The 16,049-nt window shown below is 37.7% G+C and overlaps 1 protein-coding gene across 1 annotated transcript in view; it reads right to left on the reverse strand.

The window, feature by feature from the left end:
- The window catches only part of LOC134671302 (serine/threonine-protein kinase SIK2), a 74,260-nt gene that overhangs the window by 19,077 nt on the left and 39,134 nt on the right, over positions 1-16,049 (reverse strand). Inside the window, exons 5-6 of the mRNA XM_063529126.1 lie at positions 13,490-13,660; positions 11,496-11,619 (exon numbers count right to left, since the gene is read on the reverse strand). Of these exons, the coding sequence (XP_063385196.1) occupies positions 11,496-11,619; positions 13,490-13,660 (295 nt within the window). The remainder of the gene's footprint in view (positions 1-11,495; positions 11,620-13,489; positions 13,661-16,049) is intronic.

The raw sequence follows: 16,049 nt of genomic DNA on the forward strand, positions 1-16,049 counted from the left end.
CGTGGCGCTGGTCTTCTGTGGGGACCTGTCTTAATCTAAAATTGAATGGTGACACGTATTACGCCAACGACACACAAGTAAATTATTTACATTGATTAAAAAAAAACATGAACATTATTATTCATATAGCAAGGAAAACATAGAAAATTAATACACAAGTAAAAACCAGAAAAGAAAAGAACAATCACATGACATAGACTACCGTCTTTTAAAAAAAATATATATAAAAAAATTTGCGAGGGCAATAATTATTGGTATTTGGTGTGGTCACACCAAACCACTTTTATAGGTTTTAGGGGACGCAGATTTCGAAAATGATGGCCATTTTGGAATCCAAAATGGCGGCCATGCACTATGTCATAAAAGTTGTCATGGGTGTCATTTTATAGGTTTTAGGGGGCCCTGATTTCGAAAATGATGACCATTTTGGAATCCAAAATGGCGGCCATGCACTATGTCATAAAAGTTGTCATGGGTGTCGTTTTATAGGTTTTAGCGGGCCCTGATTTCGAAAATGATGACCATTTTGGAATCCAAAATGGCGGCCATGCAGTATGTCATAAAAGTCGTCATGGCTGTCGTTTTATAGGTTTTAGGGAGCGCAGATTTCGAAAATAATAACTATTTTGGAATCCAAGATGGCGGCTATGCACTATGTTAAAAGTCGATATGGATGTCGTTTTGTTGGTCATCATTTTCGAAATCTGCTCTTCCTAACACCTATAAATCAACATCTATGACGGCTTATATGACAAAGTGCACGGCAGACATTTTGGAATCCAAAATGGTCATCATTTTCGAATTCTGCACTCCCTAAAACCTATAAAACGATATCCATGACGACTTTTATGACAAAATACGTAGCCGCCATCTTGAAATATAAAATGATCATAGTTTTCGAATTCTGCACTCCCTAAAACCTATAAATCGACATCCGTGACGACGCAAGTTATCTTTATTTTCAGATCTAACAAATTGCTACAGAATACAAAGGACAAAAAAAGAAGCGAGGAGCTAATGAAACAAGCAAAAATACAGATGATTCCTCGACGCAATTGGATGCTTCTTAAATTGTGTCCAGATTTTTTTGTCATAAAAGTTTTTATTTTTCACATATTACTCTCACAAGTTCCGTGACATTTCGACCTTGTAATTTTTTAAGTAAATGTTTTTGTTTATCTATGAGGATCTCACTAGAATAATATAATCAAGGTATGTTTATATTTGATGATTGAAATAGTAACGCAAAAAGAAATATTATATTTGTGTTTATATTCCTGCCGAAGACTTTTATTTTTCCTTTTCCTTCTACACAAGTTTGGTCAAGTAATAAGAATTTAGGGCTCTCAATTTTATTTTGACTTCTACAACAGTAAAGCTACGAGCAGTAAGGGGGAGGCCTATGTTCAGCAGTGGACGTCTTATGGCTGAGATGATGATGATGATGATGAAAGCTACGAGGCCATGTTTGGTATCGTTTTCGTATAAATGCGCAGTACCAAATTTAGTTATGGTATCACATTGACACCATTCCAAAGTAAAAACATATAAACTTACTTTCTTTTAAACTCCTCTTCACGCTTAAACTGCTGAACAGTTTTAATTTAAATTTAGTACACATATATTTTGAGTCCCGAGACAGGACATAATAAGTTATCTCAAAAATCAATAAGTTTTCCTGTCATCTATAGGTAAAGAACTATTTTGTGTATTCAGACGGACAGACATACAGACGCACGAGTGATCCTATAAGGATTCCGTTTTTTGCTTTTGAGGTACGGAACCCTAAAAAGATTTTTTTTAATTTTGTGGAATGGTGTCAATGTGATACCTTAAATGGATTCAGCAACCCAGATTTATACGAAAACGATACCATACACGGCCTAGCACCTTCACTGATGTAGATATATCAAGATAATATTGAGAGCCCTAAATAAACTTTCAAGAGCGGATATCTCAAAAACTATTCAGCATATCGAAAAAATTGACGGAATAAACTTGTAACAAATTAAATTAACTTTCATTTTGTATAAGTGGCCATGTCGCTAAGATGCATAGTTTCCGAGATATAATCGAAAAACCGGAAAATGGGACCTTCAAAGCCTCCTCTCTTCCCCCCGCTCAAGGGCTACGGCCGGGGACTTTTGATATGTTCACCTCCTAACTTGTCCAAACCAAGTTACAGAGTCAAAAATTGTGTTCCGAGCATTTCCCTCTACAACGTTTTGGAGCATTCGTTGGCTGACCTAAGTAGCTTATTGCATTTCTTTAAAAACTTTTCTGTAAAAGGTTGACGGGTGTTGGGTGTTTATATGGTTTTCATTTGCATCGCCCATGATGACTTACTAGAATTACTTACGAGCACACGAGACACTAATAGTAGTTTGACAAACCTTGGTTTTCAAGAGGTATTTTATATTGACATTTGCTGTCACAAATTTTCTGTCAGATTTAGTCGCAAACCGCACGCAAAGTGCACACAAATGTGTCGACACCTTGTTACGGAAAAGTGTACACACGGCGACGACACTTTGTTTCGAAACAATTCTAGACACATTGTGTGGACTCTGTTACGACACATCTGACATTTAGTTACCACTTTGATGATTCTGCGACTGGAATGGTTATATGGGTAAGGCAAGCTTTCAACAATCTATCAATTTCATAATTGGCATTGTAATTCTTAATTATTACGTTCCAGTGGCGGCGCGTCAAACATATCCATAGGCAAGCCGGGGCTAATTTGGCTTACATATTTCCTTTACAACTCTGCTCAAACGTCCAGAAACAGGCAAGCCGGTGGGAATCGGCTTTTATGGACGCGCCGCCATCGCCACTGGTAGTACGTTCTGAAATCCTAAATAAAAGCAAGGTTTTTTTTGTAACTAACTAATGAACCATCGTGAGAATTGTTGTAGCGAACTACACATATCCGGTAACTATTTACTCAATTGTGAACTCTGACGCACGACGTTAACTTTAAATTATAATCATATCCTTTCAACCATTTTTTGAAACGTGAAAAAAAAAACGAGGTATTTTTAACTGTTTCTGTTCTACATTAAATGAAAACACTAATCGTTTTTTTAATGTTTAGGCGGCAGTTAGACAAAATACCTTAAGTATACCTATTGTAGTAGTAGCCATTCAAAGCGAAACACTAACAGGAGCTATATAGCGCAAAACACTAGTTATACAGGGTGAGCAGTAAAAGTTCTTTACGCGCGCTCGAACTATATTTAGTTCCTAATGCTGACTGAATGAACTTGATAATGGAATTATTGTCGCGCAAGGTGAGGTTTGACGGCACGGCAGCACAAAAACTAAAAAGTACGCATTCGATCTGCGAGTGACGCACGACGCTGCCTCTAAGAACACCTAGGCGTGACACTCCACGTAGGTACTACTTATTAGCACATAGTCTTAACTTAAACGCTACCTCATTCACCTAAGTTACAACTACACTTAGCACAATGACGCTCAGTTTTTTACAAATATTGTTAAGTATTCTGAACCTATTATCGTAATCTAAATTGACTAATTAGTTAAGTGTGTCGGGCGATATGAAGACGCATTCCGTTTTAATTATAAAATGTCTACTTTGAATACGTTAGTGTTATGTCCATTCATTCCGATCATGCGTCATCCAATCGGAAATTAATTGCTTTCATCTGCTGCAAGTGAATGACGCTCGCTGAGAAATAAATAAACCGCCCCAAAAATAATCTAATGTAAATAATTTAATCGCACCACTCGCTCTTTACTTAGCTTTAACAAAACATAGATTCGATCGGCAGTGACGAATTCGATTATAAATATTCGGCAAACAGTTTTCGCACTCTGGATTTAGCTCGCACGCGTCCAAATCCTGCGCTTAACGAAAACAAAACAAGCCGGGAATCAACCGGGAGTACCTACTATTTTATTTACCTTCCTTTACTTCTAAAATAAAGTCGATGAGTAGTGGAATTCGCCAGTCGATGCTATTAATAATCGTTTGGACGCAAATATCGCGTGCTGTGCTTGACCACTGACGCAATAGCGGGAAAAATGTGCGGGTGTTATTTAATAAGTATGGAAAGCCGAACGGGCAAGGCGCCTGGGCGGCGGGATTAGCTGATCCCTGGCAGATTAATTGCTAAGGAATGGAATTCGCTTCGATCGTCTATAAGTATTCGCTAAGAAATACAATCGAAGGCTAATAACTAGCAGGCGCTAAATCTTTGCATTCATCTTCACTGATTGCAATCGCCGGACAGTTTGTAATAAAAAAATATTCCACGGCATCGTTTACTGACTAGTACGTAGGTACATGTAAACATGCCATAAACGAGAGCTGACGCATTTCAGACATGCTAATGATGGTTCCTTCATTTTCTGCCAATAGCCAAACTCGGTACCTACCTATATAGCCACTGACGTTAGAGTTACGTGTCCGTTGACGCTCAACTCTGTTAACACATGTCAGTCTTGTTAATTATGGTTTCTTGTCTTTGGAAAGTTAAAGTCAGAAAGTCACCCACCTGTTAAAACTCAGGTAAAAAACGTAGGTAGAGAACATTAGCAAAAAACACTAATTTAGAAAACAATGCAAGTAGGTACCTTAATTGACATAGCATTGTTAAGCTATTGGAAGCGTCTAGAAGTTTAACGACGATATTTACATTCTAAATGATAATATATTGTATGTTCCAAAACCTACTTATATTATAGCATTATAGTACAAAACCTAAAAGAAACAACTTCTACTTTCTTGATTGACGTAATGCACTTAGCTATTGTTCGAAACATTGTTGTATGCTGTACCTACTTTTAATGCTATTACTAGCGTAACTACTGATACGTATCGGTTAAGCTATTTACGTAAGACCCTTACATGTTTTATTTAACACACTAATGAAAAATTTCATATACAAGCTAGATTAGGCTACTACTTAAAGCGCTTTATATTAGGGAATAAACATTGACATTCCCATTGATTTTTGGTCATTGATCAAAAAATCACGACGAACAGCTAGTGTCTACACTGAAAGTCAAATAAGTACGAGTACGCTGCGCTGTAATTTGAATTTAAACTATCTGATACCAGCGCGATAGCATAATCGTCAGATTTCATAAAGACTGAAATTTGAATTCGCCTTATGACGTTGAGTAGATGGTACAAAAATTTAAATTAGCGTCCATGTCTCAAAATTATTCCTCCCTACTCGTACAGTTTGGTGGTTCACCTTTGTGCTTAAATAAATAAATGCGTAATGTTCTGTGGAGTCGCGAATTTCAAACAAAGATTGATGACTCATTGCAAATAATGGGCTTTAGGTACATCGTTGCCATTAGGGACGCCCCCTAAACATGTGATGACTTCCTCTTCGACTAAGAAAATGTACATACTTCGGACATTAATAACAGTCTATAATACAAACCTTAGAGATCCTCGGAGAATCTTTTCACCGAGCTAATAGGGAAAATGAAACAAAGCGTCCATGTAAATCTTAATAGAAAGAAAAACATGAAAGACTTTTCAAATAGCTATTCCAGTGACAGTGAGGTTTTAACAGGACTTAATTTAGACAGAGGAAGATTTAAATTGAATATATAACAAATTTTCATCGCATTGTAAGTACATCACTCGTCAGTTGTCGCGTGGCGTGCCCTCGTTAACGACATTCGCAAACATTCGAAATGCTCGTCGGTTTGAAAATTCACGAGGCGAGAATGCGTGACGTCAACGCCTCCCGAGCGATCAACTCTGAAAGAAAATACATTTTTCATGATGTCCTCTGGTATGACGACATTCCGTGCGCAATACGCCAGTGCCATGTTTAGATAACTTGGCTCGATAGAGGTATCCGCTTTTAGGTTTTATATTAGGGCTGCGTGCTCTCTCATTATAGGTTTTACGGTGCTAACGCAAATGGAAGAACGTACAAAGAAACAATGAAGCAAGTTATTGTAAAACCAGAGACGGATACTTAATACGTATTGGTTACGTATGTTTGGTTACCTACAGGCGTACAAATTCAACCTACTAATGTTTTACGTAATGGTCGTTGTAAGCCTGCTTCGCACAACGAAAGGAAATTGTTAACATGGATGAGCAATGTACAGAAACAGTTAATTATACGCACATGAGAATGTACTTTTAGGCGTTAACCGGGCGGCACGCAAGGATTTCTATATTAACGTGTAAGTGAGACATTTCGTCTACGGGTAGCGTGCGTGCTGCGGGCCACGCCAAAACACTAAACTATACCATGTATGTGCTGGAATGTATTTTTTAACATGGAATTCAGTCAATTTACGACTTATTAAAACCAGGTAGGTATAACTAAAACCATTTAGGTTTTAGTTGAAACAGTTGATTTCAATTAGAATTTCACTTTGGCTGTCACGTTTTAACATTCCTTAGATGGACATTCTTTAGTTAAAACATTGTGACGCATGTGAAAAACGTGTTGATTCCCGAGTACTAATTATTTCAAAAATAGACACAATTAGTACAATTACTTCTCTTTCCGAAGAACCTTAGGCTATATTAATTAGTGAAGAACGGATCTGTAAAAATACGTAGAGCAAACTAAGAATTGCTATCAAGTTAGTCGGCTATTAACCTTTCATCTGTCTAAGCACTGATCAGTGCGTACTAATTAAAATCCTTTGTTTAATACAATAGGTTTAAATTCGTTCGCACTGATCAGTGCTTAGACATACAAAGGGTTAATAAGATTTCTTTTATTGTCCAATTTATGTAATAATATGCCGAGTCCTCTTAAATACGAGTATAATTTATAAGTTTTGTTTCACGCCAGTTGCAAATAGTTAAATGCGATAGTGCACTCTACACAGACCAACGATTTGTAAGTAGCGAGTTAAACTAAAACCACTCAGAACATAACCGCACAGGTTTTATAGCCCATTTTAGAACTCCCAACAAAGTTTCAGGGCATCTGGGTCGGCAAGCATTACCCCCTTTGAAAAATAAGGTTCGTTTCACCCTTAGGGCGCGAAAATTATCGGAACTTCTAAAGACTAAATTTTCCAAGCACGAACTCAACATTGGGCGTCTTGAATTATTCATAATTAGGGGTGCTCGGTAGTGGCAATGTTGTTTTGTCCTTGGCGGTCAATACATAAAAGTAGCGTTAAAGAGTTCAGGGGCAAGCGAGTCTATGCGCGCCTTTGGGAGCGAGCGTCTCCTTCAAGCGACCTCAATCCGTGTGTAGCGTCCTAGAAACGTAAGCGCTGAGGGCCTACCGCGAACAACATTCGACGTATTGCCTCTCTGTCACACTTACGTACGAATTTACAAGTGCGACAGAGAGGCAACACGTCGAACGTGCTTCGCGGTAGGCCCTCTGATAATCCTTCGTTAGCAACGTTTCGTGCTTGTAAAAGGCATTTCAGATTTAACCCTTTGGTGAACATGGGATTTTTTTAGTTGATTTTTTAGGTGAACATGGGAATATCAGACGTCTGCTAAGTATAAAACTGAAGCAGCGCATGCTTTGCTAGCAATAAGCGACTCGCTTGTTTGCCAAAGCACTTATCCCTCTCCTCGCTGAAAACTCTTGGAAAGAGAGAAACTATGCGTTCTTGTATTTACTCGCACTAGCAGCACAACGCAAAGTTTAAATTACTTGCTTAAGGAGGTTCGCGCCGCGACAGAGACAAGCGACCGGGACAGTAGAAGACCGCGACCGGAGACCGCGACCATCACTTGACCATAGGCAACAAACACATAAGCGACAGTTCGCGAGGAGACAGACACCTCTCGCGTCTCTGTCGCCTGTGTCTGTCTCGCCGCGAACTGTCGCTTATATGTTGCCTATGGTCAAGTGATGGTCGCGGTCTTCTGTCTCGGTCGCTTGTCTCTGTCGCGGCGCGAACCTCCACCTTTAGACTTCAAGATGATGTATCTTATGCACTTAAGTCACTTTGAGGCTGCTTTGAGGTTATATGTTATATTGTCTATGAGTATTTTAAATAATCTATCCAAATATAATTAACTGAAGTAGGATATTAATTAACGTTACATGTGTAAGTGATCCGAGATACACGATAGCTAGAGTAGGTATAGGTAGTCTTTCTTCGAAACGACTCACCAGCAATTTAGATCCGTCGCACGTTCCTTGCCACTGAATAAAAAAAAACTCTATGTATCTAGGCAACTTCTGCGATATTGTTGAACACGCTAAAAGTAAAACAACAAATTATGTCAAGGGATTAAAAGATTCAATTCTTTTCAATGGGAGACCACTACCAAAGACATGTAACTTCGTATAAGATGAATATGAAGTCTAGGAAAAAAACGTGCTTCGGAAATCAAGTAAAAGTCATTCTCGGATAGATGGCGCACACACCTTTAGCCTATTCTCGGCTAGATGGCGTGACGACACCGTTTCATATTTAACAATTTTAACACATAAATATCAGTGAATGAACATGGGTCAAAATGATATAAAATTAATAAAATCATTTATCCATATACATTAATTTTTTTGATAATTTTATACGTGTTTATTTTGAGTTATAGTCGTGTGTCGATAGATGGCAGTAAATTTACAGTGACTACAACATTTACTATGACAGGACCCTATCAGGATACTATCTATTCTTTTTGCCACTACTAAACATTTATGTTAATGCCGCAATGAAGTTTTTTTTTTTTTTTTTTATTCATAAGCCATAAATTGTATGTGTACATGTTGATGTTAGGCAATACAGTGAGAATCAATACAATTTTACCCAGTGGGTGTAGCTACATATTTACTTACATACCTACTTATTAACTAACCGTTTATATTATAATATTCACTTAGAATTTATTTTCCTGTTGATACCTAGCTTTTATTTTAAGATAAGGCATGTTTATATAAAGTCATTAACGTTTCGCGCGTCAAAGCGGGAGTATCGACACTCGGGACTTCTCGCCCGTACTATTTCTGGCACCCCCGTCATCGATAAGGTACGTAGGTAGGCACTTACAATAATTCGAAAGAAGAGAATTGCTTATCATAGCCACTATATCAAAAATATATTCAAAATTTGTCTAGCGTTAAAGAGGCAATGGGACTAAATACATCGAACAAGATAAAATAATTATTTCGCGTCACTAATATCTACTGCCCACTATTTTACTCGAAAATTTTGTGCTCCTCAGTTTAATCTAAGACAGCCTTCTCTACTAGTGTTTATAAAAGGTAAACCTAGCCTTCAACTCGAACAAAATATAATTATAATTCATTCTTTACTACTAAAAGGAGGCATTGTTATTGTTTGGTGGTTTTATAATTTTATCTGATTAACGCACCTAATCTTAATTTGCGTCAACGCTACTACAGCTCGTGCGTATCCGATACAGATTACCGTGTTTTTCTTACTTTCTACCGATATGTGTGACCTCGAAGAATAAGATAACCCGTGAAAGAAAATATACACAGTGAATTAAAGGTTTTTTCATTGTCGAGCGTAGTTTTTAGGGTTCGGTACCCAAAGGGTAAAACGGGACCCTATTACTAAGACTTCGCTGTCCGTCCGTCCGTCCGTCCGTCCGTCCGTCCGTCCGTCCGTCTGTCACCAGGCTGTATCTCACGAACCGTGATAGCTAGACAGTTGAAATTTTCACAGATGATGTATTTCTGTTGCCGCTATAACAACAAATACTAAAAACAGAATAAAATAAAGATTTAAATGGGGCTCCCATACAACAAACGTGATTTTTGACCAAAGTTAAGCAACGTCGGGAGTGGTCAGTACTTGGATGGGTGACCGTTTTTTTATTTGCTTTTTTTTTCGCACTTGCCCGGTTTTTGTATTCCGTGTATTGTATCCGAGAACAGAGGCTGGAGACCTGTTATTGCCACAGCATGATAGAGCATTCGCCTCAAAGGAAACATTATATGTGCTTTCCTATTATGCTTAGTCATTAAGGGTCACCGAGGCACATTTGTAATGGTGATTATACTCAAGCACTCGCCAGGAAATTCAGGAGTGTAACTACATAATTACAATCCCTTACCAAACACAGATCAGTGGAAGGATCAGAGGAACCAGAATAAGAACATTCTCCGATTCCAAATAGTTGTTACTAATCTCACGTCACGATACACTGGTTTGCCTAAGGGCCCCCCCACATCTAGCGTCTTTCGAGCGTCGGCGTCTGGTCAGCGCTATGGAAAATGACGTCGCTGCGCAGTTGCGTCGACGTTGAGTCGAGCAGCGGCCATTGAGTTGTAGACGCCGACGCTCGAAAGACGCTAGATGTGGGGGGCCCTAAAAATTCGGTTCGCCAGGGCTCGGTAACCAATAGCAACACGCCCAGGGACGGGCCGGCCACGGGATGCATGATTGAACACGGCTCTGACGCAAACACCTCTATGCTTATCGATTTCATTATTTTTTTATCTAAGTGCTTGAATGAACACTAGCCACATTGCTCGTGCGAACGATTCATTAAGAACAACTTAATTACGGTTAATATTTTCGCATTAACACTCAAACACCATTACTCTAATTTAAATATATTGCCTACGGCATACGGTCTTTGACGTCTCTTAAAATGATTCACCTAATGTTTATAATTTTTTGTAAAGTTAAATATTGAACGTTTATGTAAATAAAAATATATTACGCCAAACCAAAGAGATTTTACATAGATTTTTGTTTCGCAACAAGTAATGGAGCCCATATCTTCGTTAAGTGGCATTATTCGGAAAAGTCATTACCCGAGAGAACCATCTAAACTTTGCCGCCGAAATCTTCCTAATTAGAAAGAAGATGGGCAAAGTTGGTGAAGAAGTGACTATCAGATTGACCGTGAATTCTCTTACTAGCGCATTAGACAGGTTTTTAAATAAGTAAATCAACCAAATAAATAGGTAGGTACTCGTATATGCCAGTAGCTCAAAATCTTTATAATTATTTTCTTTTTGGACTGGTAAACATAGGTAGGTAGTAGGTATAAAAGACCGAGATCTTATCTCGATTTTGTATAGGTAGGTACTTAGGTAAATTAGGATGTTTTTATAAGCAACACATCTTTCTTTGTGTATAATATCTCATTCATCGCATAACAATAACATTCTGAAATAAAGGTCAACAAGTCATGTACTTACATCGATTCACTCATGGCGACCGGTCAGTTAAGATGGATATTTTTTTTCTAATGAGGTATTGAAGTACCTAATATAAGTATGTACGTAAGTATAACCTATTTTACAAGTAAAATCTACCTTTTATTTTCGTAAAAACATAACATTTGATTATTTCGATTTACGGTAAAGCAATAAAAAATCGATTTCACTGCTTATCAAATTCAAATATGTATTATCAAACCTCGATTGGTTACCTACATAAATCAAATAAACAGGTACTTAGGTATTCCCTTTGGTTTATTAAGTTTGTTTACCAAATCTAATGAATTCCGTTTCGTTTGAACTGTAACCCCTATAAAACCTACATAGGTACCTAATAAAAATAAGTCAATATACACTTACCTTGGCTCATAAAGTAAGGTATCCTAAACCGTCCGGACAGCACCCGGTCCCGCAGGGACTGCAGCGTGGACCCGTCGAACGGCAACGCGCCGCACACCAGCACATACAGCACCACTCCCAGGCTCTGTTACACAAAATACACATTAGGGGTCATCCATTAATTACATCACACGTTTAGGGGGAGGGAGGGGGTCAAGAAAATGTGACATATTGTGACATGGGGGAGGGGGGAGACACAAACTTTGTGACGTCGCTTTAACTTCATCAGTAACCGAAAATTTATTTAAATTATTTTATTCGCTATACATTTAAATAACAAGTTTTTAAAACGATAATCAATTTTATTCGTTTAATTTTCTTTCCTAAGCAGTTTTGGGTTATAAAATTACTAATATTTATATCGTCAAAAATATTTTGATAAAATATTAATAATACTTAGGTACCTACTTACTTAATTCGATTTGGCGATTTCGTAGAAAAAATGTGACGTCACACTAGGGGGGAGGGGTTTGCCAAATGTGACCAAGTGTGACAAGGAGGGGGGAGGGGTCAAAAAACCTAGAAATTCGTGTGACGTAATTAATGGATGACCTTAGTACACACTACACGTCACCATACATCATCATCATAATAGCCGTAAGACCACTGATGGACAAAGGCCAATCTTAACAACTACCTACTAGGCTTTCACTGTCCTCGATCAACTGTTTCCTGCTTTTTGGCCAAGTATCGGTCTCATCATCATCATTCTCAGCCTGAGGACGTCCACTGCTGGACATAGGACCCCCAAAGAGTGCCACAATGACCGGTCTTGCGCCACTCGTATCCAGTATCGGTCTACTTTGTTACTTATAATATGTGATCGCCACTCGGTCTTAGCAAAAAAAACTGTAAAGTCTTGCAAAAGATACTTAAACACACGTTGCATATTTAAAAATATTCACTATGTCGGATTCACTTTATCCTAGCTAGCCGAACCCTCTTCTAAAATCGCTAGATCGCAGAACAAAGTTGGTTAAATAAGTAATATAAAAATATTAAATGAGAGCGTGAAATCCTATATGGATTACGAGTATTAAAAGCCGATCAAGGCTGCTATAGTAATACATATGTATTACAAATCACTATTACAATCGAATCCAAGATTACGAATTCCACTCGTTTTGTAATATATTTCTGCGCGGATTTTTGGTTATAATGTAAGGTGTAATATAAAATTGCTTTTGCAACGGTACAAACACGGCAATGCAACACAAAAGTTAATTGCAATTGTCGTCACAGTCATTGTTTTTCTGGAATAAGGCTAACTAAGTAGCCACGCTAACTTTCCATACTTAAATATTTTCCGTAGTCGTCAATCAATTGTCACTCGCAATTATTTTCAAGTATAGTTATCACTCAATAGAGTAATCTTTACAAACAAAACAAAGTCAGAGCCAACTAAGGCATTACCTTTCCCGCTTAGAGGACATTAAAATCTGCCAAGTGACGTTAAAGGCCGTCACTACTAATTACGTCAGTCTGAAGACTGTAAAAATGTTACGGCAAACCAATATTGTTTCAAGAACGAAACAACGCAAATGGGGCCTATTCTGTTCTAACATTTTGATAAGGGTTTTCATCTTGTTTCGATACGACCTTGAGCAGTGTCATTAAACATCAACAACATTGTTGCTCGCGTAATGCAATCAAGAAGCGTATTGTGATTACAGGTATACACCATTCAGTTATCACATGTAAAAATAAAATTTTATCGAGATTTGAAAGTCAAATTTCACCCAACTCATCCCATTTTACGGTATGTTATGAATTGATAATATCTGACCATAACAAATCCAGACTAGTCACCTGTTATGACAACTAGGAAACGCCTCCAGTGCGGGTCAGATGCCTAATAAAATGACTCAATGTCGTGTCAGAACAAGATGCAAATTCTTAAAACAGAAACAGCCTCCATGTCCATAAAGGAATAGAGGAGATTTTTAATATCGTACCCATATGTCGATCTCCGGGCCGGTGTACCGTTTGCCTTCAAAGACCTCCGGCGCGGCGTAGGGCGGGGATCCGCACCACGTGGCTAGGAGCTCGCCCGTCGCATAGTAGTTGCTGAACCCGAAGTCTGCAATCTTGATGTTCATATTCGCATCCAGTAATAGGTTCTCCGCCTAAATGGAAAAAGTTTTCTCATTCAACAAACTTCTTGTATCGGGTTTTTACGGACGTGCAGAAATTGACTGAATACGAAAGTAATATAGCATATTACTTTGTGTCCCTGTCCTCAATGATGATAGTGATTTTTACTCGGAGATCAATCCTTTGACTCACATAGGTACTTACGTATAATATAAGACACAATCCGCACAATCAACTCAAACAATCGCTTATATAAAAAATACTATAGACCCGCCCCGGCTTCGCACAGGTTTACAAATTATACACCGAAACCTTCCTCAAGAATCAGTCTATTGATAGGTGAAAACCGCGTGAAAATCCGTTCAGTAGTTTTTGAGTTCATCGCGACAAACACACAAACAGATACTACAGACAGACGCGGCGCGGGACTTTTGTTTTATAAAGGTGACAGTCAATTTCCAACGACAACTGCACTACTGTTTATTTTACTATGGAAATTGACAATGACAGCGACGCGTTCAGTACCGGTAGTGCAGCTGCGGTTAGAAATGGAATGTTACCACAAAGTGTACAAGAAGCAAGCCAATAAGTTATAAATAATCAATGTTTAACTGTATAACAAAGCGCAGATTAAATATATTCCGGTCGAAAATTGAGAATAATAAAATGCAGCTTCAAACAATGCCATCAAAATAGCAGCTTATGAAATACTGTGGAGCATTTGGAGCGGGTAATTAAATTAATCTGGTCTGCCTGCTGGCGCTGTTTGTGGGCTTAAAACCGTTTTTGATAGAGCATTTGCATCAATTAGTGTATTAGCTTGTTGAATTTTATACAAGACTTCGGCCCTTTTATCTAGACACGCGGCAGCGTGTCAAGCCAAGTTCAAGCAAAGGAACTGGCTAGCCAGCGCCGAGTGTAATATTACACGAACCACTTGGTGCCACTTTTGACCCTTCTATAACTCAAAACATCTTTGACGTAAACACATAAAACTACGTGTGTTTAATTATATCCATAAGGATATCTAGAAGCCCAAATTTCATGAAGCTGGCTCAAACGGTTATAAAGGTATGAAGGTCAAAAAGTCGTAAATTTTAAGACTGACTTATGACTTATAGTACCTAAACCTAACCTACTTCCAGATGACCTAGAAGGATGAAATTTGGAATCCAGCTTGGTTATTGTGTGTAACCGTAGGAAAAAATCTAAAAATAAAATAAAGTTAAAAAATAGGGGGGGTCCCCATACAAAAAAACCACTTTTTATTGGGACTGACATATAAGTACCTAAACCTAACCTACTTCCAGATGACCTAGAAGGATGAAATTTGGAATCCAGCTCGGTTATTGTGTGTAACCGTAGGAAAAAATCTAAAAATAAAATAAAGTTTAAAAATAGGGGGGGTCCCCATACAAAAAAAAATATTTTTTTATTGTAGCGTTGGAACCGTTACAAGCAGATATTTGAAACTACCCCAATATATGTATTATTATATTTGCTATATTAAAATAAAGTTTAGTCAAAAAATAAGTGGTGCCCCATACAAAAAACTTTTAATACGCTCTAAACAACCGGCCAACGGTGTGTCGTCGGCGGCGCGCGGTACCACATAATTATACAAAGAACAGAAGTAAAAACCATACAGCGGAAACACAAGAAAAAAACATTAAATCTCAATACCTGCCTAGTTTTCTTTACAAAAAGTATTGATATCCCACCAAAAACATAAATGTAAAAAAGGAGAGCCAAGTTCAATACAAAAATTATATTTGGCTGTGGGGCTCGCCGCAAAAAGAATGGAGATCTAAATGACTGCCACTGCCAAGTTCTATGCAAAATCCAAATATGTATTTATAGGAACAAAATAACATTATAAACAAGTATTAAACTCTATTTCTTTGCTTTATTGGATACCTATAACAATTGCTGTTATTTAAAAAAATGTGAGATCTTAAAGTAGGTTAGATTTGGCTTGGCCAGGTTTTATCAGAATTACAATATATATAAAATGATTGATATAATGAAAACTGGCCAAGTCTAATCTCTAAGTCTAATCAAATCTAACCTACTTTAAGATCTCACATTTTTTTAAATAACAGCAATTGTTATAGGTATCCAATAAAGCAAAGAAATAGAGTTTAATACTTGTTTATAATGTTATTTTGTTCCTATAAATACATATTTGGATTTTGCATAGAACTTGGCAGTGGCAGTCATTTAGATCTCCATTCTTTTTGCGGCGAGCCCCACAGCCAAATATAATTTTTGTATTGAACTTGGCTCTCCTTTTTTACATTTATGTTTTTGGTGGTTTAACTTAATTAGAATAAAAAAAACTAACCTCTTATTAACTGAATTTTAACATCGATGACTTGATTGATACTAATAATGATGAGCACTAAATAGTTTTCCAAAAAG

This window comes from Cydia fagiglandana, chromosome 15, assembly GCF_963556715.1.
Source record: "Cydia fagiglandana chromosome 15, ilCydFagi1.1, whole genome shotgun sequence".
Lineage (NCBI taxonomy): Eukaryota > Metazoa > Arthropoda > Insecta > Lepidoptera > Tortricidae > Cydia > Cydia fagiglandana.